The sequence below is a fragment of the Podarcis bocagei genome, assembly GCF_964188305.1.
Source record: "Podarcis bocagei genome assembly, chromosome: 13".
NCBI lineage: Eukaryota > Metazoa > Chordata > Lepidosauria > Squamata > Lacertidae > Podarcis > Podarcis bocagei.
In genome coordinates this window covers 36,361,620-36,387,010 of record NC_138138.1, presented here as the reverse complement: position 1 = coordinate 36,387,010, position 25,391 = coordinate 36,361,620, and the positions used below count along the sequence as shown (strand labels likewise).

Genomic DNA, 25,391 nt, shown 5'->3' with positions numbered 1-25,391 from the left:
TGTGATTCCTGATGTGGCTACTGCACTAAAGTGATTTTTTCCCCCTAGGAGCGAGTGCCAATGCATCTCCTTGCCAAGGGTGTACAGAACCCTATAATAATAATAATAATAATAATTTATTATTTGTACCCCGCCCATCTGGCTGGGTTTCCCCAGCCACTCTGGGCGGCTTCCATAGAAACGAAAAAAACACTAAAATATCATACATTAAAAACTTCCCTGAACAGGGCTGCCTTAAGATGTCTTCTGAATGTCAGGTAGTTGTTTATCGTTTTGACATCTGATGGGAGGGCGTTCCACAGGGCGGGTGCCACTACTGAAAAGGCCCTCTGCCTGGTTCCCTGTAGCTTTGCTTCTCGCAATGAGGGAACCGCCAGAAGGCCCTCGGCGCTGGACCTCAGCGTCCGGGCAGAACGATGGGGGTGGAGACGCTCCTTCAGGTATACTGGGCCGAGGCCGTTTAGGGCTTTAAAGGTCAACACCAGCACTTTGAATTGTGCTCGGAAACGTACTGGGAGCCAATGTAGGTCTTTCAAGACCGGTGTTATGTGGTCTCGGCGGTTGCCCCCAGTCACCAGTCTAGCTGCCGCATTCTGGATTAGCTGTAGTTTCCGAGTCACCTTCAAAGGTAGCCCCACGTAGAGCGCATTGCAGTAGTCCAAGCGGGAGATAACTAGAGCATGCACCACTCTGGCGAGACAGTCCACGGGCAGGTAGGGTCTCAGCCTGCGTACCAGGTGGAGTTGGTAGACAGCTGCCCTGGATACAGAATTAACCTGTGCCTCCATGGACAGCTGTGAGTCCAAAATGACTCCCAGGCTACGCACCTGGTCCTTCAGGGGCACAGTTACCCCATTCAGGACCAGGGAGTCCACACCAGCCCGCCCCCTGTCCCCCAAGAACAGTACTTCTGTCTTGTCAGGATTCAACTTCAAACCCTAGATATGCCTCTGCTTCTGGGTTGGTGTATATAGGAGGAAAGGTTATATAGCTGGGGTATATCTTTCGCCCCATATGTCTATTGGCACTCAGGGCAAAAGTAGACATTAAATTGTTTGTGGTTAAATTTATTAGTCACTTGTCGCTATTCATGAGGGCTACATACTACCTCCAATGTTTACGTTGAGGTTTCCCCACAACTGCTTTGAGATAATTATTATTTTTTTACAGTCAAGCGGTATATACGTAACTTGTATGGGATGAATGGTATCAGAAGGAGCATGCCCATGATTACTGTGGAAGATGAGAAGGAGAGTGCCCTTGGCTTCATGTCCTGCTTGAGCAGGATGCTCAGATGGTCTGTGGTCTGATCCAACCAAGCTTTTCTTTTAAGTGGCAGTGGCAAGATTCCAATCCAAGTACATTCAATCCTAAATAATAACGATACAGCTTTTGAGCATGGACAGAGTGACACTTTCCCATTGAGGAAGCACAGGCTGTGCACACACACACCCGCTACACTTGCACTGCTGGTTTGGGAAGTAGCATACACACCATGTTATCCACAGTCCATATCTATCCTGTAGTTTCTTGTGAAATACTGTTTTGACGCATTCCCCAGCAAACCACCTTTGAGTCAAATGGAGAAAAAGAGCAATCCAGCTTTGTTTTCAGCTAGTAATGTGTTCGCAGTGACAGGCAACCTCACTTTCTATCCAAATCTGCAAGCAGGGTCGAAACCCCACATTTTACGCAACGAGGCTGAATGGTTTCCCACCAGTTTTTTCTTTATACACTTAGATCCCTGTTTGATCCAGATAGGGAAAGGCTGTAGCCCACAGCACATGCTTCACATGCAAAAGATGCATCTCTTAAACCCTGAAGAGCAGCTGCCAATCGGCTTCCACAGCAGCATGCTAGATGGACCCAGAGGTCTGGTTTGGGACAAGACAGATCCCTATGCCACTGATGCTGCATTCTGAATAAGCTGCTGGGCTTAGAACCCAAATACAACTCCTAAACCAGCATGGTGCAGTGGTTGGACTAGAACTTTGGGAGACCAGGGTTCGAATCCCCACCAGCCATGAAGCTCACTGGGTTGTCGTGAGGATGAAATGGGGAGATGGGGATGAAATGGGGAGACCCGCACCTTAAGGTTCTTGGAGAGCTGTCATATAAATGCAACAAACAATGCACACCCATTCTCCCTGCTGCCTGCACGAAAGTTACAATGCATAATGCTTGGTTTTGCCAGACGTAGTATCATAGACTGTTAAAGAGTTGGAAGTCAAAATTTATGTCTCTGTGTTTAGTTTGTATGTTTATGTATGTATGTTTAGTTTATACAGTATGTTTTCTTTTTTTGTAATCTAAGTTGAGAGGTGTATGTATCTATGTATAATATGTTTGTTTAGTGTTCTGGTTTGTGTTTGTAAGTATTGCATTTATCAATTAAAGTTAAAAGAAATAAAAATAAAGAGTTGGAAGGCAGCCTCCCTGCCTATCCGGCCCAGGAGCCGGGCAGAGTCCCAAGCCGGCGCGCTCCTGCTCCTCCTTCCCCGCCCCTTAAAACTTCCTTTTCTTTAAACGCCCTCCTAATGATGACTGCGGGGGGGGGGGGCGTGGAGGAGGCAGCAAGCAAAAGCCGAGAGGGCAGGCGGACTTGGCGGGAAGCTACACCCACTTTCCCCCAGCGCCGGCTTCTCCCTTTCCTGTTGTTCCCGCAGCGAGCCTCTTCTCAGCGTCTGATCCAGGCGGGGAAGGAGGAGGAGCAGGAGCGGCCGGCCGGCCAGCCAGAGAGCGCGCTAGCTTGGGACTCTGCCCGGCTCCTGGGCCGGATAGGCAGGGAGGGATGCGAGACTCTTCCGGGGGAGGCGGAGCCCGGCCGCCTTCCTGCTTCCTGCCCCGCTCGGCAGGCAGCGTCTCTCGGCTGCTGCCTGCGCTGGGAGAAAGGAGACTTCTCCGAAAGAAGGAAGCGCCAAGAGACCCAGACGCTCCTGCTGCGCTCAGGCAGGGGGATCCTCCGGAGCCAAGCCGGATCCGCGTCCAGCTTCCCCCCAAAAAGCAGGGAACCCCAAAAGGTAAGTAGAAAAAGAGAGGGCGCAGGGGTCAGGATCCCCCCAACTCTCCGTCCCACCCTCCCTCCGGCACCCCCAGCCACCCGTGCAGGAGTCCGACGGCGGGAGCACCCCGCTGCACCACCCTCCTGGACGCTTGGTGCCCAGGCCGCCTTGCCAACGGGGCGCAGCAGAAGCTTCAGCCCGGGCAGATCTCGACACCCCCGACGCTGCATTCCCGAGGTCCCAGCACCCCGAGGGGAGGGAGAAGGGCTCGCTCACCCTCCACCACCCGCAGCAGCAGAGCCAGGAGAGAGAGGCACAGACCCGATGTGCTTCCCTAATACGACGCACCTGCTAGGATCTCTTGGGTCAGGGAGCCTAGGGGGGGGGGAGAGAGAGAGCCACCCCACGGCACCCCCCAAAAAAGCTGCTAGGAAAGGTGCAGATTAGAAGGTGCTCTGAGGCACAGGGGGTCCCAGACACGGCTAAGGGGGAGGATTTAGTGGGGCTCCCCCTGCAAAGTTCCACTCTACCTCAAGGATCTCATCAGAAAAGAAGGGGAGACAGCTGTAAAGCCCAGGTCTCTGCTGCTGAGAATGGATGTATCACCCACAAGGTGATTTCAGCAGGGGCTTGGCCACCCCCCCCCCAAGCTGGACTCACCTGTGGGAAGCAGGCTTTACCTCAGAGGTTAATCTTTCTTGGGAGGGCAAGGACTGGCTGATGGACCAGCATGACAGAATAGCAGGGCCTTCTAGAGAAAAAACTCTTCTGCCCGGCAACAGCAGTTGTTGGCCTTCCATGAAGTCTGCACCCAACAGGACTCTCAGGCTACCAACATTCTTGGGTGGGTGGGGGCGGCTTGCGAGCTTCTCAAGGGCCTGGACGTCCTCTTATCTCAGGCCACTGGATTCTGGACACAGTTCAAAGCAGATAAGCGAGTTCCACAAGGCACCCAGGGGCGGCTTCTTCCCAGTTCCAGTCTCCCAAGGAGCCCTCCAGCACCTCACAATCCAGGCCATCAAACACATCCCAGTCCCTGAGAGGGCGGGGTCTTCCCAGCCTTCTTCAGGGTCCCAAAGCAGACTGGAGACACATGGTCCATCCTGAATCTCCCAAGTTCCACGTGGAGATTTTGCGCAGCATCCTGGCGAGCCTCAGGAAGGTTGACTTCCTCACCTCTATCAACCTGACAGAACCATACCTCTACACTTCCATCAGGCAGGACCATTGCAGGTTCCTATGGCAAGGACTAGGTCCAGTTCCAGGCTCTTCCTTTTGGTAGCACACATAAGATGCTCTCAGGGCAGTCAGGACCAGGGCTCACAGTGCACCACACTCTTCTGGTCCTTCAAACCCTCCTGACTTGTCAAGAAGTTCTCCAAGGGCTCTGTGGCTAAGAAGATGCATTTCCCTAGCTTACACGTCAGCCAATCTCCATTTCCCAGAGGCCTCAGTTGCACACTCCGTGAGGCAGGGGGCCACAGCCTCCAGAGCTTCCTGGGAGATGGCACCTCTAGAGGAGATCTGTAGGGTAGCTTTCTCCTCTGTCCATCACTACCAGATCAACACCTTTGCATCAGAAGGCACCTTTGGGTAATGTGTCCTGCAAGAGCATTCAGCACTCCTAGGGAGACACAGTGCAGGTTGTTGGAGAACAGGGACACACCCAGAGATGCACTGATTTTCAGCATCCCAGGCCGACATTGGCTCCCAGTACATTTCCGAGCACAATTCAAAGTGTTGATGCTGACCTTTAAAGCCCTAAACAGCCTCGGCCCAGTATACCTGAAGGAGCGTCTCCACACCCATCGTTCAGCCCAGACGCTGAGGTTCAGTGCTGAGAGTCTCCTGGCGGTTCTTCCATTGAGAGAAGTGAAGTTTCAGGGAACCAGGCAGGGGTAGTGGCACCCACCCTGTGGAAAGCCCTCCCATCAGATGTCAAGGAAATAAACAACTACAGTCGTACCTTGGTTCTCAAACGCCTTGGTACACGTACGTTTTGGCTCCCAAACACCGCAAACTTGGAAGTAAGTGTTCTGGTTTGCAAACGTTATTTGGAAGCCGAAGTTCCTGCAGCCAGTCAGAAGCCGTGCCTTGGGCTTCGAACGTTTTCAGAAGTCAAACGGACTTCCAGAACGGATTCTCTTTGAGAACCACAGTACGACTTTTAGAAGACATCCGAAGGCAGCCCCATACAGGGATGTCTTAATGTTTGATATCTAACTGTGTTTTAAATATTTTGCTGGAAGCCGCTGGAAGAGTGGGTAGAGCAAGACAGTCAGATGGGTGGCATATAAATAGTGTTGTCGTTGTTGTTGTTATTGTTGTCGTTGTCAGGCCTCCTCCTCCTTGATCAGAGAAATTGAGATTCTTGATTTACCATGAATTTCTGTTTTTCTCTCCTGGAGGAGGCCATTACCTCTCTTTCCCCCCTCATTTTGTCCACAGTAGGCAAACAGCCAACGACAGAACAGACGTTGCGGATTCCCGGAACGTGGGTCTTCCCACTTTGGCGAGCTGACAAGGGATCCAAGGGGGGGAGGCTCTGCCTTCCATGGAAGAGCCTCTGATCCCTGCCTAGCTGGCGCCTGCAGCTGGGCAAATCGCCAGCCCACTGGCCTCCACCACTCAAGAAGAAGAGGAATTCACGGTAAGTGAAGAATTTCCATACCTCTAAACTCCAAGCCACCCAGCTTGACTATCATCAGCAAGAAACAAATGACAAAAGGAGGGGAAGGGGGGTTCTGTTGGGGGGTAGCAAGCTGAATGGAGAAGAGCCTCTCTAGTCCTCCTGCAGCAGTAACTAGCAGCACTGTATTTCGGGGCAGGAGGCAGGAAGGCACAGTCCAAGCTTGTCCACTACTGTACCCAGTTCTGCACAATGCAGTTCATAGGCTTCATTTGAAGCTAGGATTTGTAGCAAGATTCCAGTCAGAGGCTACCTGGCAGTAAATAATAAAGACAAGACAACTTCTGAGTATGGGCAAAGTGTGCGTGTTGAAACCCGAGCGCTCAATCCGCAAATAGGTCTTTCCTGAATCAAACCAAGGAGCTTGGAGGCCGGCTCACGACCACCCACCTTTTGTTTTGCAGGCACACCTAAGGCCTTGCCAGGAGCAGTGAAAGCACCATTTCGGCAGCCGCTGTGCCCTCTTCACTTCAAGTCTCTTCAGAATCCCTCAGGAAATGTCCAGCAGAGAGTGAAGATATTTATCTCCGTTGGCTCCGCTGGGATATTTTCGCCCATGTCCAGCAGCATACAATAGATTTTGAGCACTCCCGTGTTTTTACTCGGCTGTTTCTGGGCTCCGCTCAGCCTTCAGCGAACCCGAAGCAGCAACAGCAGCAGCCAGGATGGAAGGTACACACAAATGCGCCTCCCCTCTGAATGGCAGGCAGGGAGAGAGGGTGGGAAGATGGGAAGCCACGCCCCTCATGGCTTCACCCTAGAATGGAGCTCTGGGTTGCGTAACATGGGGAGGGGGAGTCATAGGTCACAGTTAGAGTTAGGGTGCTTGGGTTAAGAGTCAAGGGTTAGAAGGTTAGCAGCGTCAGGTCAGAGTTCACAGGGCAGTGGGGACTTTACAAGTCCTGGGTTTAAGTTAACTTCAGTTCTGTATCCGTATATATATTTTTCCGCTCTTCCCAAGAACCTCAGCAGGTGAAGGATGTGGGTCCCCCTCCAGGCCTGAACCTCCCCCGAGATCCAGACCCCCAGAAGACCATCCAGATACTACAAGCCCAGCTGTCGGCTGCATTGGCCGAAGTGGAGACCGTCCGAGCTGTGGCTGCCGTGAGCGAAGGCACGAAACATGAGGCCGTGGACGCTGTCCGGCGTCGGTGCCAGGAGGAAGTGGCTTCCCTGCAGGCCATCTTGAAAGGTGAAGGGCCTCAAGGCCTGGGCGCAGCAGGGAAGGAACAGCAGGGACCTTCATTTGTTCTTATTTGTTTTTTTCTAACCTGCCCTCAATCTCAGCAGATTTCAGGACAGGGTACAATGATGAGAAATATTATGCGTATACAGTGGTACCTCAGGTTAAGAACTTAATTCATTCTGGAGGTCCGTTCTTAACCTGAAACTGTTCTTAATCTGAAGCACCACTTTAGCTAATGGGGCCTCCCGCTGCCGCCATGCGATTTCTGTTCTCATCCTGAAGCAGAGTTCTTAACCTGAGGTACTATTTCTGGGTTAGCGGAGTCTGTAAACTGAAGCGTCTGTAACCTGAAGCATCTGTAACCCGAGGTACCACTGTATAATAAAAAGGCAGCAGGTTTTCAAACCTCCCTCCTAGGAACCAAACATATGAAATGTCCTACTGGATCAAGTCAGTGGTCCATGTATCCCAGCACCCTGTTCTCACGGCGGCTAACCAGTTGCCTGTGGGAAAACCAGAAGCAGGACACTGGTACTGCAGCCATTCTCCTCACTTAGGCTCTCCAGCAACTGGCATTCAAAGGCCTTGAGCAGTGGAGGCGAGTGGCCATGAATTGCCACAAATTTGCTGAATCCTCGCTGCCTTTTGTGGGAATCAATTCCGTAGGGCTGGAGCCAATGTTAGCCCTACTCAGAGTAGACCTATGGAAACTAATGAATCTAAGTTAGTTGGGCCCATTAACTTTGATGGGTCTGCTTTGAGTATGAGCATCGGGTATAGCCCATAGGTTAACTCTGCGCCATGTGGAGAAGTACTTTCTATTATTATTTATTTTTAATATTTATTAGTTTTCTATATACCACCCGTCATTCTAAAATCCCAGGGCGGTTCAACAGAATAAAATACAGGATTAAAATCAAGTAGATAAGTGAAACAAAGCAGTTCTAGTATAATATACGAGAGGGAGGCAGTTCTAGTATAATATAGGAGAGGGAGGCAGTGTCCGGGATTCCTGGCTTGCAAGCTGAGATGCCTGCTCGCTTTCTACAGACACCATCTCCAGCTATGAGGCTCGTCTCTCGGCTTTGGAGCGCGAAGGCCGGGAGAATACCTGGAGCCGCTTGCTGCCAAGGCCCAACCCCCTGGACTCGCTGGAGAAGCAGATGGAAAAGGTGCGTGGTGGCCAGACAGGGCTTAACCTGAGGGTAGAGGAAGAAGGCTCCGAATGTTTCCTTTCTCTCTCCCCGCACAGGCGCAAGAGGACACTCTGCGGCTCCGGGCAATCGTTCTCCCCATGGAGCAGGAAATTGCCGAGCTGAAAGCGAAGCTGGCGCATGCTGAGGGCCTGGTTCAAGAGCTGCAGGGTGAGCAGGTGAGTTGGATGAGGGGAGTGGCAAGGGGACCAGGAAGGAGCCAGAACGGGAGGGGGCTTCAAAGCAGCTCAGAATAGGGTGAGGATGCCGTTCGGGTAGCAGCTGAGTAAAGAGGGGAAAGGGCAGTGCTCGCCTGAGGGTGATTCCTTGCTCCAGAATAAGTTGACGGACAACCTTTATGAACATGGCCCTGGCAGTCTACATTACTAGTAATCTGTATCTGCAGGTGTTTCCCTCTGCCAGTGCAAATTAGCACACGAGCTGAGCGATGGCAGGACAAACTTGCTCTTCCTGGCTGGCTACAAGTCTGGGAAAGTCAAGGTGTGAGTCATGAATGGAAACTAGAAATGCCAACTAGAAATCCTCTGCTTCAATTAAGGCAACATTGGTTCCCTCCTTAAGCTTCCAGGTTTCCTGGCTGTGAGAATATGGTCTTTTCAGAACCCACACTGGGCAGCCTGTCTCTGGGAAAGGCCTCCTTGCTCATTCCTTTCCCTTTTCCTTCAGCGTTCTTTATGCAGCTCCTCTGAATCCCTCCTTGCTGACTCTGAGGCCGTGCCCTCCGATGCCCCTGGAGACGACCCTGGCACTTTGGCGGAAGGAGGAGGAGTGGCGGAGAAATTTGCCCACAGCCTGGACAGCGTTTCCATCGCCTCTTTCTCGTCATTGGCACCGAGTCCGGGGCCTGCCGTCCGGCGCAGGCGTCCCCCTAGCCCGGAGACGGCCTCCATTGCGTCCTCCACGGGGACCCTGGTGCCCGAGACCATCTACTTACCGCCGGCCGGGTACCAGCTGGTGCCAGACTCAGAGTGGACACAGCTCCACACACAGGTGCGTAGGCAGGGCAGAGTGGTGGTCAGCCCCAGAGGGGTCAGCAGTTTTGGACGTGCAACAAGGCCTTCTGTGATTCCCCTCTCTGATTCCCCTCCTGGCTCTGTTCCTGCTGTCTTTCTGCCAAGTACAGTGGTACCTTGGGTTAAGTACTTAATTCGTTCCGGAGGTCTGTTCTTAACCTGACACTGTTCTTAACCTGAAGCACCACTTTAGCTAATGGGGCCTCCCACTGCCGCTGCGCCACCACCACACGATTTCTGTTCTCATCCTGAAGCAAAGTTCTTAACCCAAGGTAATATTTCTGGGTTAGCGGAATCTGTAACCTGAAGCGTATGTAACCCGAGGTACCACTGTAGTAAGAGCGAGGTCCACTGCATCGGGCCTGTGACTGGATTCCATCCTCGCTAATGGCTTTGAGGACTTTGCTCTGCTTTCCTTGTTTTGGTTTTGTTTTAAAGTTGATTTTTAGCTGCCTTGGTGGGCCTTCCGAAGGCAGAAAGGAAGTTAATTTTTTGTCATCGGGCTTATGAATCCCATGGCAAGCCTCTACTAAATAGAGGGCTCCTCTGTTGTTTTGTGATCCTAGAGGGAGATGTGGGGATGGTGGAGACAGGAGGAAGAGGTGTGCCGGAGTTCTCCCTGCCCTCATTTTGTCCCCGACTTCTTCCGTTCAGGTGCGGCAACAGTGCGAAGCCCTGGAAGAGGGGGCACGGGAAAAGGCCGGCCTGCAGGAGGCGCTGAGGCGCAGCAATGAGGAATGCAGTAAGCAGGTGTGTGGGGAGGGGGGAGCCCTGCCCTCGGGGCCTGAAGCCAAACCCACCTCTGGGAGCCCCCCTTCTTTCTGCTGCTACTTTGGTGTTAGATTTCAGTCATGCTCTTCCTAGAAGGTTTCCAATTAGCTAAGTGCTGGGGACCCCCCTTTTTTTTTCAAAAGCCAAGCCATAGACCCCCTACTTTTGAAAATGGCAATCTCTTTTTTTTGAGAATAATTTTTTATTAACTGACCAATCACATCAAATCAAACCAAATTACATAATTCCAAATTACACAGCCGAATTTTAAATTTTTGTTGGGGGTACCCATATTTCAAGTTCCGAAGGGGATCCAATCAACTTCTTGCTTCTTACTGCTGTTTTAATGTCCACAAATCTAACCTTATGATGTTCACAGTACTATCCAGTCCTTTCTTATTGTTTTTCCACATCTCTTGTTGTTATTTTCATATATTTTTCCTTTCTCTTTGTGACCTCTGATAGTCTCCACAAGCTGGTTAGAACATTTTGTAATCCTGCGTGGATTTTTTTTTTTTTTATCCAGTAGCCATATCCAGACGTTTTCCATATAACATCACTTCCATACATCAAAGCAGTCTTAGTGTCATTAATCTTCACCAATCTGCCTCCTTTCTCAAAACCTCTGAGGAGATTCACCAGGAATGCAGTCTGAAAACAAGTCCGTTCTTCCTCCCGGCTATAAATCCTTTGGCAAGATGGCGACTCTGAATTAATTGCTGCGCCATTCCAAAAGCTCTTATTGCTTCTCGGTCTCCATAAAGCATACTTTTGGTTAAAGTTTATCTCCACACAGACCTTAATCATCCTGCTTGGGTTAGTTCAACCGACGGTTCTAATGAGGAGGGGTTCTTGTAAATCACATAGAAGGAAAGTAAAAAAGCCCCCCCCCCCCATTCAGTCCCGTTGTCAGCATACCCAGCCTTTGGTGTATCTTCATCGTAAAATATTCCTGTTTCTCCAGCCCATCGTCGTCTTTCGCAGAGGTCACTTAAATTAGCAGACTTCACTCCCCTTCTTCACTTGAAATATGTGCATTTGCTTCTTTTGTAAATAATTATTCCAAATTGCTGCAGCTAGTGCACGATCAGAGACAGCATCCAGGAGAGCCGAGGTCCACACGGGGGCATTCTGCCTAGGGCCCTCACCCCCTTCTTTCAAATTAGGGGGTGATTTATGGGCACAGCAGGCAAGGGCAGTGTTCCCCATTTCCTTGGGGCAACAAGGGAGGCTGCCTTACCCCATAACAGCCTCTTAATTACCCCGTGTGGGTCGGAGAGATGGTATTGTCGGCCATCTTCCAATGCGCCCCCTAGTGGCCCCCTGAAAATGGCAATATCTCTATGGTAGTTTTTGTTATGTGAATGGTGCTGCCATAGTCACCAACTCTAAGGCGTCTAGACCCTTTGGACACACACACCCCAATTGGACCATATGGAACCACCTCAGCCTCCTTCTCTGCACAGGTAAGGGCACAGGTAAGGTGCTTAATCGCCCACCCACCTTTCCTGAGGTACCTTCCTTCCTCTCCCCTTCTCCCCTCCAGTGTCTTGCGAGCCCTCCACCACAGAAGGGACTTGGCCACTGCCTGCTGGAGTCAGGGTGGAGAGAGGAGGCGGCAGCGGGTGGGGTGGGCCTGCCATCGTCCCCCAGGGAGCTCCTAGCTCAGCCACCCATGTAGCACCACCTCCAATACCCAGAGCCCGGCTGCCAGGGACTCAGAAGCACCGGGTGAAGGAGGACGGTGACGGGGCCTCCACCAGGCCAGGGGGCTTCACCCTGGACTGCACTCACTTGCTTCTGGCCTCCCTCCACATGTCCTGGCAAGGGCTGAGCCTGTGCCCCCCACCAGTTTTTCCCCAAACTGGTGCCACCAGATGCCATTTACCCACTGGGGTCTGCCAACCACCAATTGGGAACCCTTAGCTTCCACCAGGAGCTCTGGGCGATGTGCAAGATTATCTCCCCCCCCCCATTTATTCCTCCCTACAACCCTGTGAGGTAGGCTAGATGAAGAGATAGGGATTGACCCGTGATTCATGGCTGAGTAGGGAGTTGGAACTTGGGTCTCCCTAGTCCTAGCCTCACACCTTAATCACAACACTGCGTCAGCTCTAGAAGAAAACTGCAACTTCCCCTTCCACGAATTGATTCCCCCTTCCTTCCTCTCTCTCTTTCTGATCAGGTCCAGGTTCTCCTGACTCAGGTGCAGACTTCAGAGCGCCTCCTCCAAGGCCTCCAAGCTACAGTGAGCGAAACCCAGCGCCAAACTCAGGAGCAAATGGTAAGGGGGGGCTTCTGGGGGACAGCATTGGTGGGGAGCCCCTGTCTGGCAGGGGCGGGGGGGGCAAGGCTGGCCAGGGCAGGCTCTGATTTCAAATGGCAAGCTTGGGGTATGCATGGGACGGTGGTTTAGGAAGGCCCTGAGTGTTGGCCGAAGGCTGGTTCTTAACGTTGCAGCCCCTCTGTGGCCACTGGGGGGGGGAGGGAATAATAATAATAATAATAATTTTTTATTTGTACCCCACCCTTCCCGGTTTAGAAAACTGGGCTCAGGGAGGCTAACAACAAATTTAAAACACTTAATTGTAGAAGCAGCATAAAATACAGTATAAAAACATGAATAACAATAAAATTCAAAGTTCAGAAATCAATTTGGGGGAAATCCATCTAATAAGCATTAGTCACCAGGGCTAGCTGGCTGAATTAGTCCTACTTGGGCCAGCGAGGAGGCCAGGGGAGAATTAGCTGTGGGGTCTCAGAGCGCAAGCGCTATTGTGAAAAAACCCTCTTAATGCAGCACACTGCCCCAAATGCAGCCAGCTTCTCTGTGCCAGCACTGCAGCACACGATGGGTGACTGCGGGCCTTGGGTGTGGGGGGAAGAAACTGCACATTGCGCGGCTTTTATAGGCAATGTGTGGGGTTTGGAACGCCGCTGACCGCTGGCTTTGCAGTATCCGCATGCCAGCAGTGTGCAGTGCTGGCAGGAAGGCCGTCCAAATGCAGCTGGACTGACGCACAGGATGAAGGGCTTGTGATTTCTTCACTTTTTTAATATTTACGTCCTGTGTTTTGGCTGAGAACGTAGAAAGCTGCCGCATATTGAGCCTGTGATGTATATATAAATTAAAATTTGATGATATGATACTGCTTTATTGGTCCTTTGCTGTCTGCTTGTATATTTCTAAGATATTTTTCAGTATTAAGTGGTTTGGAAAAATAAGTAAATAAACAACAACAAGAAGAAATAAAGCCACACTGTACCTGGTACTACAAGGGCTTTTCTGAGTCATTCCTCTCATGTGCGGTGGGGAGGTGTGCACCTTTTAAATCGTTCCTCTGGAAACCCAGGTCCAAGTTGAAGTTGTTCCTTTTCCTCCTGCCCCCTTCCTTCCGCTAGGCTGACTTGGCTGCTTCCCACAAGCGCCTGAGCTACGAAGTGCAGCGCCTCAGTGCTGAGAACGAAGGGCTGCGGGGGGCCAGTTCCCAGGATTCCTGCCCACCGGAATCTGATGAGAGCAGGAGCTTGCCTAGCACTGTCCCGGTAATTCTGACCCGCCTCTTCCTTGTATTGGGCTGAGGATACTGGCGTGGGATGGCTAGAAACGGCAGCATTGTATATATTATATATGGCGGGTTTCCCCATCCTCCCTCCTCCTCCTGCCTCCCTAGGAGCTGCAGGCCTTGGTGCGCCAGCTGAGGCAAGAGTCTGCCTCTCAGCTCCGGGCTGCTGAGCACCAGGCGGAGCGCCTACGAATTGAGATTGTGTCCCTGAGGGAGCGGCTGGACCAGGAGACGGCATCTCGGTCAGGACTGCAGGGGGCGCTGGAGAGAGAGCAAGAAGAACGAGGTGAGCGGGGGGGGGGCAGAGGAAGGTGGGCCAAGAACTAGGTGAGGGATTGGGGTCTCCTGGGATTAGCATCTGTTGGCTTTCAAGGAATCTGAAATCACTTTGTAGTGTTATGGATGTGATTAATGATTCTCTCTTTATTTTTGTCCTCTCTTCCCTTGTGGCTTCTGGCTGGCAGAGCTTTTGCAGGGTGAGTTCTTAGGGGTGTGTGTGTGTATTATATGTGAGTGTGTGTTTGTGTGTGCACATTTCCACAGCTGAAGGCTTCGACACGGTGGTCACCAACTGACTTCTCCTTTTTAATCCTCAGCCTCCCTAAACAGTATCCGGACTGAGATGGAGAGGATGCAGCAAGGGCAGGAAGAGATTAGAAGAGCCCAGGGATGTGTGAGTTTTTGTGCTTCTTTTCTCTCTTGCCGCCCAGAGATAATTGCTAATAACCATTTCACTTCCCCAAATCATACGCGTTACCTCGAATCCCCCCCACCCACCCTCTGGATGGAGGATATAGATTTGAGGGGGTGGGAGGAAGGATCATGGTAGAATGGAAATGGCAAAGTCCTACTTAAGTTAAGGAAGAGGTGAGTAGGATCCTCCTTGGAGATCCATGAGATCTCTTCTGTACCTCCAAAGGCCGTCCTGTAAGTGACCATGGGTGATAAGGTCCCTTGGTCTACTTGTCTACACAGGAGAGATGCAGTGTGCAAACTCTTTTTGGTGAGCAGCCACACCTGTTCCCTTTATCGCTTCCTTTCTCTGCTAACATGACACTCTTGTCTCTCCTGACCTTTCCGTAGTGACATTTTCGTATGCTGCAATTATCAGCTGTTGTCAGGGTTGAGTTTAATCTACCATGGGCACTGAGCAGGCAGAATTCAGCACTCCTGAGAATCTCATCTTTCAGTTTTGGAAGAAAAAACCCTGTTTAGGCCTTAAGCATAAGAAAGAAACGCTAGAAAGGACCTGTGCAGTGTCTGGTGAGATCTTTGGAGTCCAAGGAAGGAGGACTGAGCCCTGAGCGCCAATCTTCTATGGCGCTTTGTCCTTCCTTGCATTGCCTCAGTCCAAAGGAGGAGTCCAAAAGTCCTGTGTGCCTCATGCAACTGGGAGATGCGCATGTTTCTAATTACAGTACAGTCGTACCTTGCATCCCAAACGCCTTTGTACTCGGGTGCTTTGGCTCCTGAACGCCGCAAACCCGGAAGTGAGTGTTCTGGTTTGCCAATGTTCTTTGGAATCCGACGGAGCTTCCGCAACTACCGCGCTTTGGAAGTCGAACGAACTTCCGGAACGGATTCCATTCAACTTCCAAGGTACAACTGTAATAAGTGTCAATTAAGCACGCATATTTGGGTTGTGGTAGAAGCATATGAATGTTTGTGATAGTCACTTTGGTCAATACTGAGGTGCAATGCTTTTAATTCAGAGAAGAGGTGGGGTGAGCTTTGAGTGGGTGGGATCTTATGCTGTGGTTGTGAGGCTGGCACCTGCTTTTCTTTCCAGATGTGTGAGAGGCTGTTTCTGGTGATGACAGACACTGGCGGAGGCTGGGAGAGAGAGAGGAAACCTCTGTGGGCTTATCCTCTTTTTCTTTTTCTTTTTCTTCTGCAGGTGCAATCTGATGCTCCCTCTGTGGGAGAAGCCAGCGGCCTTCAGGATAGGAGGTCAGAGCCTTAGAAGGAGGATAGGGGAGGTCACCTCTGCCCTTCCTCCTCTTCTTGGCACAATGGGAACCTCAGGGAAACCTGCCAGGCACCAAAGGGGTCATCTCTGTCCTCCGGAGCTCTTCCAGGTCTCCTCTACATGGGCAGGAGAGCAAGAACTCTGGAGGGAGGATGGCTGGAACCTCCCATTCTTACTCCCCTTCCCACTGAATGACACTGGAGCTTCCAGAACACAATAAAGGAAATTTTTGTACCTTCCTCCATCTGTGTGTCTCCTTTCCTTGGGTAGCTGAGCGGACTGTAATGGTGGGTGGTAGCAGTAGCACAAATCTTCATTTTGCTTGAGAGGAAGCCTCCAAAAGGGATCGCAGGAATCGATTTTCTGCTTTCCACCTTTGAGCATAGAGACACAGACTAAAAGTGGGCCAGAGCGATGCAGTAGTAAAAATATGTATAGAGCCATTAGCCAGTGTAACATAGTTTGTATTCATTTTCATCTTTAAACTGTTGTGTAACATAAGTATTGCAGATATGAAATGATGTATAGTAGGGGAGGTTTCTTTCTTTTTGCCATAAGTTCAGGCCTTGTGTCATTGTAGTGTTTTCTATATGAAAAAGAAAATTGCTTGGCTGAGAAGAGGTTGGGTGTCCGTGTGCTATATCTAGTTCAGATCCCTGCATTGCAGGGGGTTGGACTAGATGACCCTCAGTGTACCTTCCAATGCTACAATTCTGTGATTCTACAACACTTTCTGGGTGCCAGTTCATTTCTTAGGAACCTAGGAAGCCGCCTTTATACTGAGTCAAACATTTGCCTCTGTCTAGTGAGAGTTATTATTTAATGATCTTTAATAAAGAGTGGGCTAAAAATGCCCTAAATAAATAAAATACACTGGCTGACTGGGACACATTCCCAACCTTGCCACTGAGCTAGTGCCTGTTTCCCCATATCTAAGGTAAAACCCCTTATATACTTTGCAAGTAAGAGGTGGAAATTCTTAAAAAACACCCACCAAGTCTTGGAATGAAACTTCTGTTGTTTTCCTGTGGGCGAGGAGAGACTTCCTGGTGCCATTTTTAATACTTTTTTTAAAAAAAACACATATTGTGTGCTTCTTGGGCCAGGACTGAAAGAGAGAGAGAGAGAACCATTTAATGCATGGGTGATTGGGATTAGTTTTAGATCACAAGTGTCACTGTGAGGGTGTTGTGACCACAATCTCTCTACCTTTTGGGGATTTTGACCTTGGGGTGAATTAAGGTCATACACACTCTGCTCTCCTGGGCCTATAGTCAAAGAACCTGCTTTGCCCTTTCAGAATGGGGTGGGGGGTACCAGTTCCACAAAAAATAAGCTCTTTGTCACTATGGAGAGGTGAAGATATAGAGTGGTGCCAGTCTTGTGACCACTGAGAATCCATGACTAGTCCAGAGCCCATAGGCTTAGCCCAGAGTTCCTATAGGGAGTACAGTGGTGCCTCGCAAGACGAAAAGAATCCGTTCTGTGATTCTCTTCGTCTGGCGGTTTTTCGTCTTGCAAAGCAAGCCCATTGAAGGATTAGCGCTAATAGCGGCTATTAGCGGCTTTTAGTGGCTTATCTGCTGATCGGATCAGCTGGTAAGCGGCTTAGCGGCTTAGAAAAAGGGGGGGGGAGGAAAAAAAACCAGCAGGAACTCGCAAGACATTGTCGTCTTGCAAAGCAAGCCCATAGGAAATTCGTTTTGCGAAGCACCTCCAAAACGGAAAACTCTTTCGTCTAGCGAGTTTTCCATCTTGCGAGGCATTCGTCTTGCGGGGCACCACTGTACTCAAGAGCACTGGCCGAAATGGCTCAGTTGGGAGAACATTAGACTGAAGGTAAAATGGAAAGCGTAATGCTGGTGGTCAACAAAAGAGGTTTAAAGACTGTGTCAAGGCAAATATTTAAAAATGTAGTATAAACACTGACAACTGGGAAACACCAGAGGTGTCATGGGCTTTGAAGACACCTGAACTCAGGATGCAAGGAAGAAACGTGCTAAGAGGAAGGCACGCTTGGCAAATCCACACCATGATCAACTCCCACCCATAAACCAATGTCCCCACTGTGGAAGGAAATGTGGGTCCAGAATTGGCCTCCACAGTCACTTAGGGACTCATTGTTAAAACCGTGTCTATGGAAGACAATCTTACTGGGCTACGAGTGATCGCCAAAGAAAGATGAAGAAGGTAGTACTCAAGAGTAGTCCCATTGACATTAATGAATACTGCATGGCAAAGTTAAGTTCTTTGCTTTCAGTGGCTTTGCTCTGAGTAGAACTTAGCTGAATACCACCCAAAGTAGTAGCAACCTGGCTAGTAACTAAGCCCAAGTACACGTAACTGACACAATTTCCACCCTGTTTATTCCTGGGCGCCTTTCCTCCTCCTCCTGTGCTCTTCCAAGTTTTGTTTTAGGCTGCAAGTTCTTCCAAGGAAGAACCTGTTTATCCTCTTGCATTCTGTTCAGTGAAAAGAGCCATGCACAGGGATACTGAGAGTTATCAAGCCAACAGGTGATAAAACACGCAGTCTGGTCATAAATGCCACTTTGCTTATTTGCAGACATTCTAGTGCTATCTGAATGGTTTGCATTTCTTGCCTTTCATTTCCTCCTGCCCTCGCTGGGCACAATTCCCACTCGGCCACTCACATCTGCATTTGTCCTGCAGTTGATGGTTACGCCTCAGGTTTCTGATGGAAGAGGGATTTAGTCAATGGGAGGATAGATCAGGCTTGCAGGATCAACACTGTGGTTTTGTTATGGTTTTTTCCGGGCAAAAGAAAGGCAAGAAGTTTATGCCACAATAAATTGATTCGTTTTTAAGGTGCCACAAGACTCTTTGTTTGTTTATGGACATGGAAGGCTCCCATATCTCCCAACGTCTTTTTGCCTGATTTCCAGGCTGCGGATATCATTAAGTTTTCACATACTGTATTACTTTTACATTTTACAAGACATAAGATCTTAGTTAAAAAGAACAGGAATCGATATCTTAGTTAGTTAGTTAGTTAGTTAGTTAGTTAGTTAGTTATTAGTGTCTTTCGGGGGGTGAGGGCTCAGGAGAAGCAGAATTCCGCAAAGTCCTGGTTTTCTCTGTTGTTTCCTCTAGGCAGCTGCCTCTTCAGCTTTGCAGGCGAAGGAGGGCAAAAAACACCCCACAAAATTAAAAAATAATAATCAAAAGTATCCCGGAAGTTAACCTTCCATACTGAGAGAATACAATTGTTAAGTCTGCACTAACTCTATAGAGCATTCGTCGCCCGCGGCCGACGTTTCTCCACAGTTACCGGAAGTTCTCCCTCTCCATGCTTCTTCTCTACCCTTTCCTATCTCTAGGCAGATGGGAGGGGGGCGGCCGGGTGTGATATTGCTTCCGGGAGGAGCTAAGATGGCGAGCCGCGCGCTGGTGGTGGCGCGAGGAGGGCTCGGCGGCCGTGTTATCGGTTGGTTAAAGGGCCGGAGGGGGGGGCGAGGGAAGGGAGGGGGGTGTCGGCTGGCGGAAAAGGAGGCGGGGAGGGAGAGCGAAGGGGCAAGAAGCCTCTCCTTAAAGAACTCGTGCAGGAGAGACCCGTGACCTTTTGTGCTTGGCGGGCTGCTACTCGGTTCATTACGGCCTCTGCCTTAATGCCGGTCTTGGGGTCTGAGGCAGCGGCGGAGCAGTCCATCACGTCGAAGCGGGGGGAGGCGGCGTGTGGCAGGAGGAGAGCCCGGCCCTTCCTTTCCCCTGAGTGTGTGAGGCCGGCCCCTCGGTGCATTCCTTCAGGCTTCTTTCCGCGGATGCTGCTGCTCCTCCTCCCCTGCGGCAAAGAGAGAGGCGGTTTCTCCTGCCCCCGGCGAGGTGGTTCCGCCCCTTTGCTCGCCCGCGGGGAGCTCTGGTTCTCAGCACGTGCCAATCAATGGTTTAGCGTCAGGGATGAGCGGGGATGTAGCAAAGCGTGCGGGTAGCAAACCGTTCAAGGTGGTTGAAACAAAAGAGAAGGCGAGCCTCTCCAATCTGAGCGGAAAAGGGCAATAAAAGAAATAGTGTGGTGCAATGGTTAGAGATTTGTTCTGTGGCCTGATGAGAGACCAGGGTTTGAATCCCTACTGGACCACTTAGCTCACTGGGTGACTTTGGGCCTGTCACTGTCTCTCAGCCTAACCTACCTTACAGGATCATTGCGAGGAAAAAATTGGGACTAGGTACACCACTTTTAGCTCCTTAGAAGAGAAGGTGGTATATCAGTGCAGCAAATTAATATATATGGTAAGTGTAAAGTGATGCACAATAGGGCAATAAACAAACAAACCTGAATTTCACATATACACACATTCTTGTATTCAATTAACAAGGTTGTTTCACGGAATATAGAGATCCTGCCCCCTGCCGTACAAGTCAGCATATCAGATGCTATTATTCATAATGTTTATTTTAAAAGTGCTTAAGTTCACATAAAATTACTTTTTTGCAGCTGTTGTCTCTTGAAGGTTATGGGCATAGTCAGAAGGAGGAAAATTGGGGGAGACAGGGACATCAGGATGTGCAAAGATAATGTATTTGTTATAAAGTGCTGTCTTATGAAAGTGATCACCCATTTTGCTTGTGTTTTGCAGGCCTCCGTGGCTGCCTGCCTCATTATCTGCAAGGTTTTATAGCTACGGTAAGAATTCTGGGCAGCGGTGGGCAAATTGTTTTGATTTGTTGCAAGCCACCCAGAGTGGCTGGGGCAAGCCAGTCAGATGGATGTTGATGATGATGATTGCTGTGATATAGGCAGAGAGGGCTAAAATTCTGACACTCTTCTTCTGCAGCCGTCCTTGACCTGCCCAGCCTTCCATGGGCATCCGTTCCTTGTTCGAAGTTTTGCAGTTGAAGCGAAGAAAGTATTTGTACGAGACAAACCGCATGTCAATGTTGGAACAATTGGGCATGTGGACCATGGCAAAACTACATTAACGGCAGCCATCACCAAAAGTGAGTGTTAGGGGTGGGGGAATGGTTATTATTATGGAAGATGAGATAGGGTGAGAACAGGCCTAGACCTAATCAAAACAGCTAGTTGAAGGAAAGTCAGCTGACAGCCAGGGAGCCAAATCAAGCCAGCAAGGGCTGAGCACCCAGCCTCCAAAATAGACTCCATCCCCAAACTGCACATCACTGTGATACACCTCACCTGCTTTCTCTTGAACTGAGATGCAGGCAAAGGCAATGTGAACAGCGAGACCTGTGCCTTAGTTGCTCATTCCAGATGCTCACTCCTTGCACATGTCAGGGTGTGAGAAAATGGGCACCTTTGGTGTCCAAAGGAAGGGGCCAAAGCCTCAGTTGCTGTTCAGACTACAGAAGGGAGTTCAAGAGCCCTTTAGCTCTGCCTGCTGACCTGTTCCCATACCAGCTAAGACACAGATAGTCCTTGCTGGCCTTTCAGATTTGATCAGTTGAAAACATTGCTCCCCCCCCCCCCCTTCTTCTTCAAAAAATGCTACTGAGTAAGACACTAGACCAATCTTTTTTTTGGAGAAAATCAGTAACCTTGTTCACCCCTTCTGCTGTTATTTCCAGTTTTGGCAGATACTGGAAGCGCCAAGTTCAAGAAATATGAAGAAATTGATAATGCACCCGAAGAGAAGGCTCGTGGGATCACCATCAATGCCTCCCATGTTGAATATTCAACAGCTAACCGCCATTATGCCCACACAGACTGCCCTGGGCATGCCGATTATGTTAAGGTATGTGTGAGGAACTGGGAATCCATGAAAGCCCTGAACACACTCATGATCCTCATCCAGAATTCCTGTTGATGGCACATGCCATTAAAAAAAAAAAGAATTCTTGGAGGATTGCCAAGATCTAGAAAACTTCCAAGCCATATCAAACATAGAAGCCTGGTTTTTCAAAGTAGTTCACGTCCTAGAGATACCACAGCCTGGACATGTTTCCCATGTCTTCTCTGTAGAACATGATCACAGGAACAGCACCACTAGATGGCTGCATCCTTGTCGTAGCTGCAACAGATGGACAGATGCCACAGACAAGGGAGCATCTTTTGCTTGCCAAACAGGTGAGTTTGTGGTCTTGGAATGGAATAGGGTAGAGATGGTTTGGGTGACCTTGTACATACTTCTGAGAATATGATGGATGCTTCTGTCAAGCAGGGCTGGAAGTCTTGAGAAGGGAGCAATGTACATGTGGGTCACCTTTGTTTTCTTCCCTACCACCTCAGATAGGAGTGAAGCATGTTGTAGTGTACATCAACAAAGCTGATGCAGTCGATGATGCAGAGATGTTGGAGCTGGTAGAGCTGGAGATACGTGAGCTGCTCACAGAATTTGGCTACAATGGGGAAGAAACGCCTGTTATCTCAGGCTCCGCTCTGTGCGCCTTGGAGGTCAGTGGTGCACACACACATTTCATTTTGAGTGTCATTCCTTAGCAGGAATGCTTCCATTGCTTAATCATTTATATCACCACCTTCCATTCCTGTTCCTTGCAGCACCGAAATCCAGAGCTGGGCTTGAACTCCATCATGAAACTGCTGGATGCAGTGGATACACACATTCCTGTGCCACAGCGGGAGCTTGATAAGCCCTTCCTGCTTCCCATAGAGCACGTTCACTCCATACCAGGTACTAAGCTTCCTAGGTTGCCCCCATTTGCTTTAAGGGAGTTGCAGCTAGGGAGGATCCTGTAGGGCTGTCTGGCTGTCCTGTACCCCCATTGCCTATGCTAGCTTCATTTGACTGCTTTATTCCAGGCCGAGGCACTGTGGTAACTGGTACCCTTGAGCGTGGCATTATCAAGAAAGGAGATGATTGCGAATTTGTAGGGCACAACCGGGACTTGCGCTCAGTGGTAACCGGTAAGTCCTTTAGATTTTCTGCAAAACTCGTCAACTTCTTGGTCTCCCCCTGCCTTCCAAGTTTGGTAGAACAGGGATAAAACATAGAATCATACAGTTGGAATAGACCACAAGGGCCATCGAGTCTAACCCCCTGCCAAGGAGGAAACACCATCAGAGCACTCCTGACATGGTTGTCAAGCTTAATGACTTCCAAAGAAGGAGACTCCACCACACTCCTTGGCAGCAAATTCCAGTCGAACAGCTCTTACTGTCAGGAAGTTCTTCCTAATGTTTAGGTGGAATCTTCTTTCTTGTAGTTTGGATCCATTGCTCCGTGTCCTTTTCTCTGGAGCAGCAGAAAACAACCTTTCTCCCTCCTCTATATGACATCCTTTTATATATTTGAACATGGCTATCATATCACCCCTTAACCTCCTCTTCTCCAGGCTAAACATGCCCAGCTCCCTTAGCCGTTCCTCATAAGGCATCGTTTCCAGGCCTTTGACCATTTTGGTTGCCCTCCTCTGGACACATTCCAGTTTGGCAGTGTCCTTCTTGAACTGTGGTGCCCAGAACTGGACACAGTACTCCAGGTGAGGTCTGACCAGAGCAGAATACAGTGGCACTATTACTTCCCTTGATCTAGATGCTATACTCCTATTGATGAGGCCCAGAATTGCATTGGCTTTTTTAGCTGCCGCGTCACACTGTTGGCTCATGTCAAGTTTGTGGTCAACCAAGACTCCTAGATCCTTTTCACATGTACTGCTCTCAAGCCAGGTGTCACCCATCTTGTATTTGTGCCTCTCATTTTTTTTGCCCAAGTGCAATACTTTACATTTCTCCCTGTTAAAGTTCATCTTGTTTGTTTTGGCCCAGTTCTCTGTCGTCGTTTTGAAGTGTGATCCTGTCCTCTGGGGTGTTAGCACCCTATGTGAAAATGGCAGTCAAAGGACAGTTATGGTTGGGTGGAGGGAACACCCCCGAAAGTTTGCAAATGGTAATGGCACTCCTTTTGACTTCAGGTATTGAGATGTTCCACAAACAATTGGAACGGGCAGAGGCTGGTGATAATTTGGGCGCTTTGGTGCGGGGGCTGAAGAGAGAGGATATACGGCGGGGGATGGTTATGTGCAAGCCCGGCTCCATCAAGCCGCACCAGAAGGTCGAGGCTCAGGTAAGCAGGCAGGACAGATTTGCAAATAATTTATAAGACCTACTCTAAGGAACCTCCTCACCCACTATATCCCTGCCTGGTAACCGCGCTCCTCATACGGGGCCCTGCTGAGAGTACTGCATGCCTCAGAGGTGCACTTAACCTGCTCTAGGAACTAGGCTTTTAGTTTTGCAGCTACATGACTTGGGAATCAATTAGCCACCAAAATCAGGCAGGCACCTAGCAGGGTGTTTAGGCGCTTAATGAAAGTCATTTTTTGTTCAGGAAGGCTTTCCCTTAGGATGTAATCCAGTCATTTATGGAAGATCAGTGTTGTCTAATGGAAATGGGTTTCTTTTGTTTGCATGGATGTTTTTGTTTTTAGTGAGTTTATGTTATTGCTTTTAAAGATCTTGTTTGATTCTGTTTTTATCATGATCACTGCTTCAGTGGCTTCAAGCTATGAAGCAGTCTATAAATTTGTGTAATTATGATGGGACACTTTCATATTCTGTAAAATAATGGAGGTTTAATTTGGAGCTCACAAAGGCAAACAAGTCACTTCTCCTTCCCAGGTTTACATCCTGAGCAAAGAAGAAGGTGGTCGTCACAAGCCCTTTGTTTCTAACTACACACCTGTTATGTTTTCTCTGACCTGGGACATGGCCTGTCGTATTGAACTGCCTGCATCAAAGGTTTGTCTGACTCTTCCTGCCCCCCTCCCCTCTTTCCAGCAGCCTTTTGCTTCCTATAAGCACAGAATCCACATTAGAGAATAGCTCTTGATCAGCTTTGCTTCTGATGCTTATAACTGAAAACAGGTACAACTACTGTGTATCTTACAGGTCTTATTTCCTCTTCCTTAGGAAATGGTAATGCCAGGTGAAGACACCTCCATTATTTTGACATTGCGGCAGCCCATGGTTTTGGAAGAGGGGCAGAGATTCACACTACGGGATGGACACAAAACCATTGGCACTGGAGTTGTCACAAAAACACTGTCAGTAACTGCAGAAGATAAGGCGAAGTGGGAAACTTAAGTATATCCCTTGTGAGGCATTTCAGGCCACTGAACATGTAGAACACATGAAACCAGGAGTTAAGCGCATTGCAGAAAGAGGAAGGATATATGTTGAAAGCTTCACAAGCTATAAGCGGTTTCTTGGAATAAAGCCCCTTGCTGCTGAAATTATACCCTAACTAAAGTAAGCGGTTAGCCTTATCACCTTGGCTGAGGCGAGAAAAGCCTAATGTGTTCTGCTCATTTCAAGGGTGGGTGGGGAGGGCAAGTTGGTTAAATAAAAGACTTGAAAGCTAATCTTGAGTGCTATTCTGTTAAGTAGTGTAATTTTTTTCATGATATCCTTTGAGAGAGACACTGTTGTACTACTAAAACAAATTTAATATTAGGTAAAACTAATCATATTGTGCTGGAGGATACTTTTGAGAGTCCCATGGACTGCAAGATGATCAAACCTATCCATTCTTAAGGAAATCAGTCCTGAGTGCAAACTGGAAGGACAGATCCTGAAGCTGAGGCTCCAATACTTTGGCCACCTCATGAGAAGACTCCCTGGAAGGGACCCTGATGTTGGGAAAGTTTGAGGGCACAGTAAGAAGAGGACGAGATGGTTGGACAGTGTGCTCGACAGGAGTGCCTGGCATGCTCTGGTCCATGGGGTCACTAAGAGTCGGACACAACTAAACAACAAAAAAATCTTATGTGTAGTTGATGGGTACAGGTGTCTGCTTGCAGGGGCACCGGTACTTGTTAGTTGATCTCATATAGTTAAGAATTTGGAGCCTGGATACAGTATCAAACCCAGAAATGTCTATTGAGCAACCCACAGGTGGCTGCACAGCTTGAATCCAGTCAGGCTTCCTGTTTCTTGTGCCCTCAAAGCCTGAATAGTCAGGCATAGGATGCCTTACTTGTGTGAACTCCTTTAAATATCACATGGAGCCTAAAGCAGAAGTGGCTCTGTACATCTTGCACTCCA

The 25,391-nt window shown here is 49.3% G+C and overlaps 2 protein-coding genes across 4 annotated transcripts; both read left to right on the top strand.

Annotated features, from left to right (window-relative positions):
* Positions 1-2,765: 2,765 nt before the first annotated feature.
* RABEP2 (rabaptin, RAB GTPase binding effector protein 2) lies at positions 2,766-15,649 on the top strand. Of its 3 annotated transcripts, none has more exons than XM_081169069.1 (14): positions 2,766-3,020; positions 5,454-5,652; positions 6,096-6,363; positions 6,653-6,883; positions 7,928-8,049; positions 8,130-8,249; positions 8,758-9,081; positions 9,759-9,854; positions 12,061-12,159; positions 13,278-13,421; positions 13,550-13,727; positions 13,906-13,917; positions 14,038-14,114; positions 15,339-15,649. In XM_081169069.1, exons 3-14 carry the CDS (start codon positions 6,357-6,359, stop codon positions 15,402-15,404), a joined length of 1,476 nt encoding a protein of 491 aa, XP_081025195.1. In that variant the 5' UTR covers positions 2,766-3,020; positions 5,454-5,652; positions 6,096-6,356; the 3' UTR covers positions 15,405-15,649. The 3 variants fall into 3 exon arrangements, with proteins under 3 accessions (XP_081025195.1, XP_081025194.1, XP_081025196.1); XM_081169068.1 differs by having other exon boundaries at positions 5,451-5,652; XM_081169070.1 differs by lacking the exon at positions 13,906-13,917 and having other exon boundaries at positions 5,451-5,652.
* Positions 15,650-18,752: 3,103 nt separating this feature from the next.
* On the top strand, positions 18,753-24,715 carry TUFM (Tu translation elongation factor, mitochondrial). Its single transcript, XM_081169071.1, has 11 exons — positions 18,753-18,857; positions 20,008-20,054; positions 20,206-20,368; positions 20,957-21,123; positions 21,351-21,455; positions 21,618-21,782; positions 21,888-22,020; positions 22,149-22,253; positions 23,261-23,412; positions 23,967-24,086; positions 24,258-24,715. Exons 1-11 carry the CDS (start codon positions 18,755-18,757, stop codon positions 24,429-24,431), a joined length of 1,434 nt encoding a protein of 477 aa, XP_081025197.1. The 5' UTR covers positions 18,753-18,754; the 3' UTR covers positions 24,432-24,715.
* The last annotated feature ends 676 nt before the right edge of the window (positions 24,716-25,391 follow it).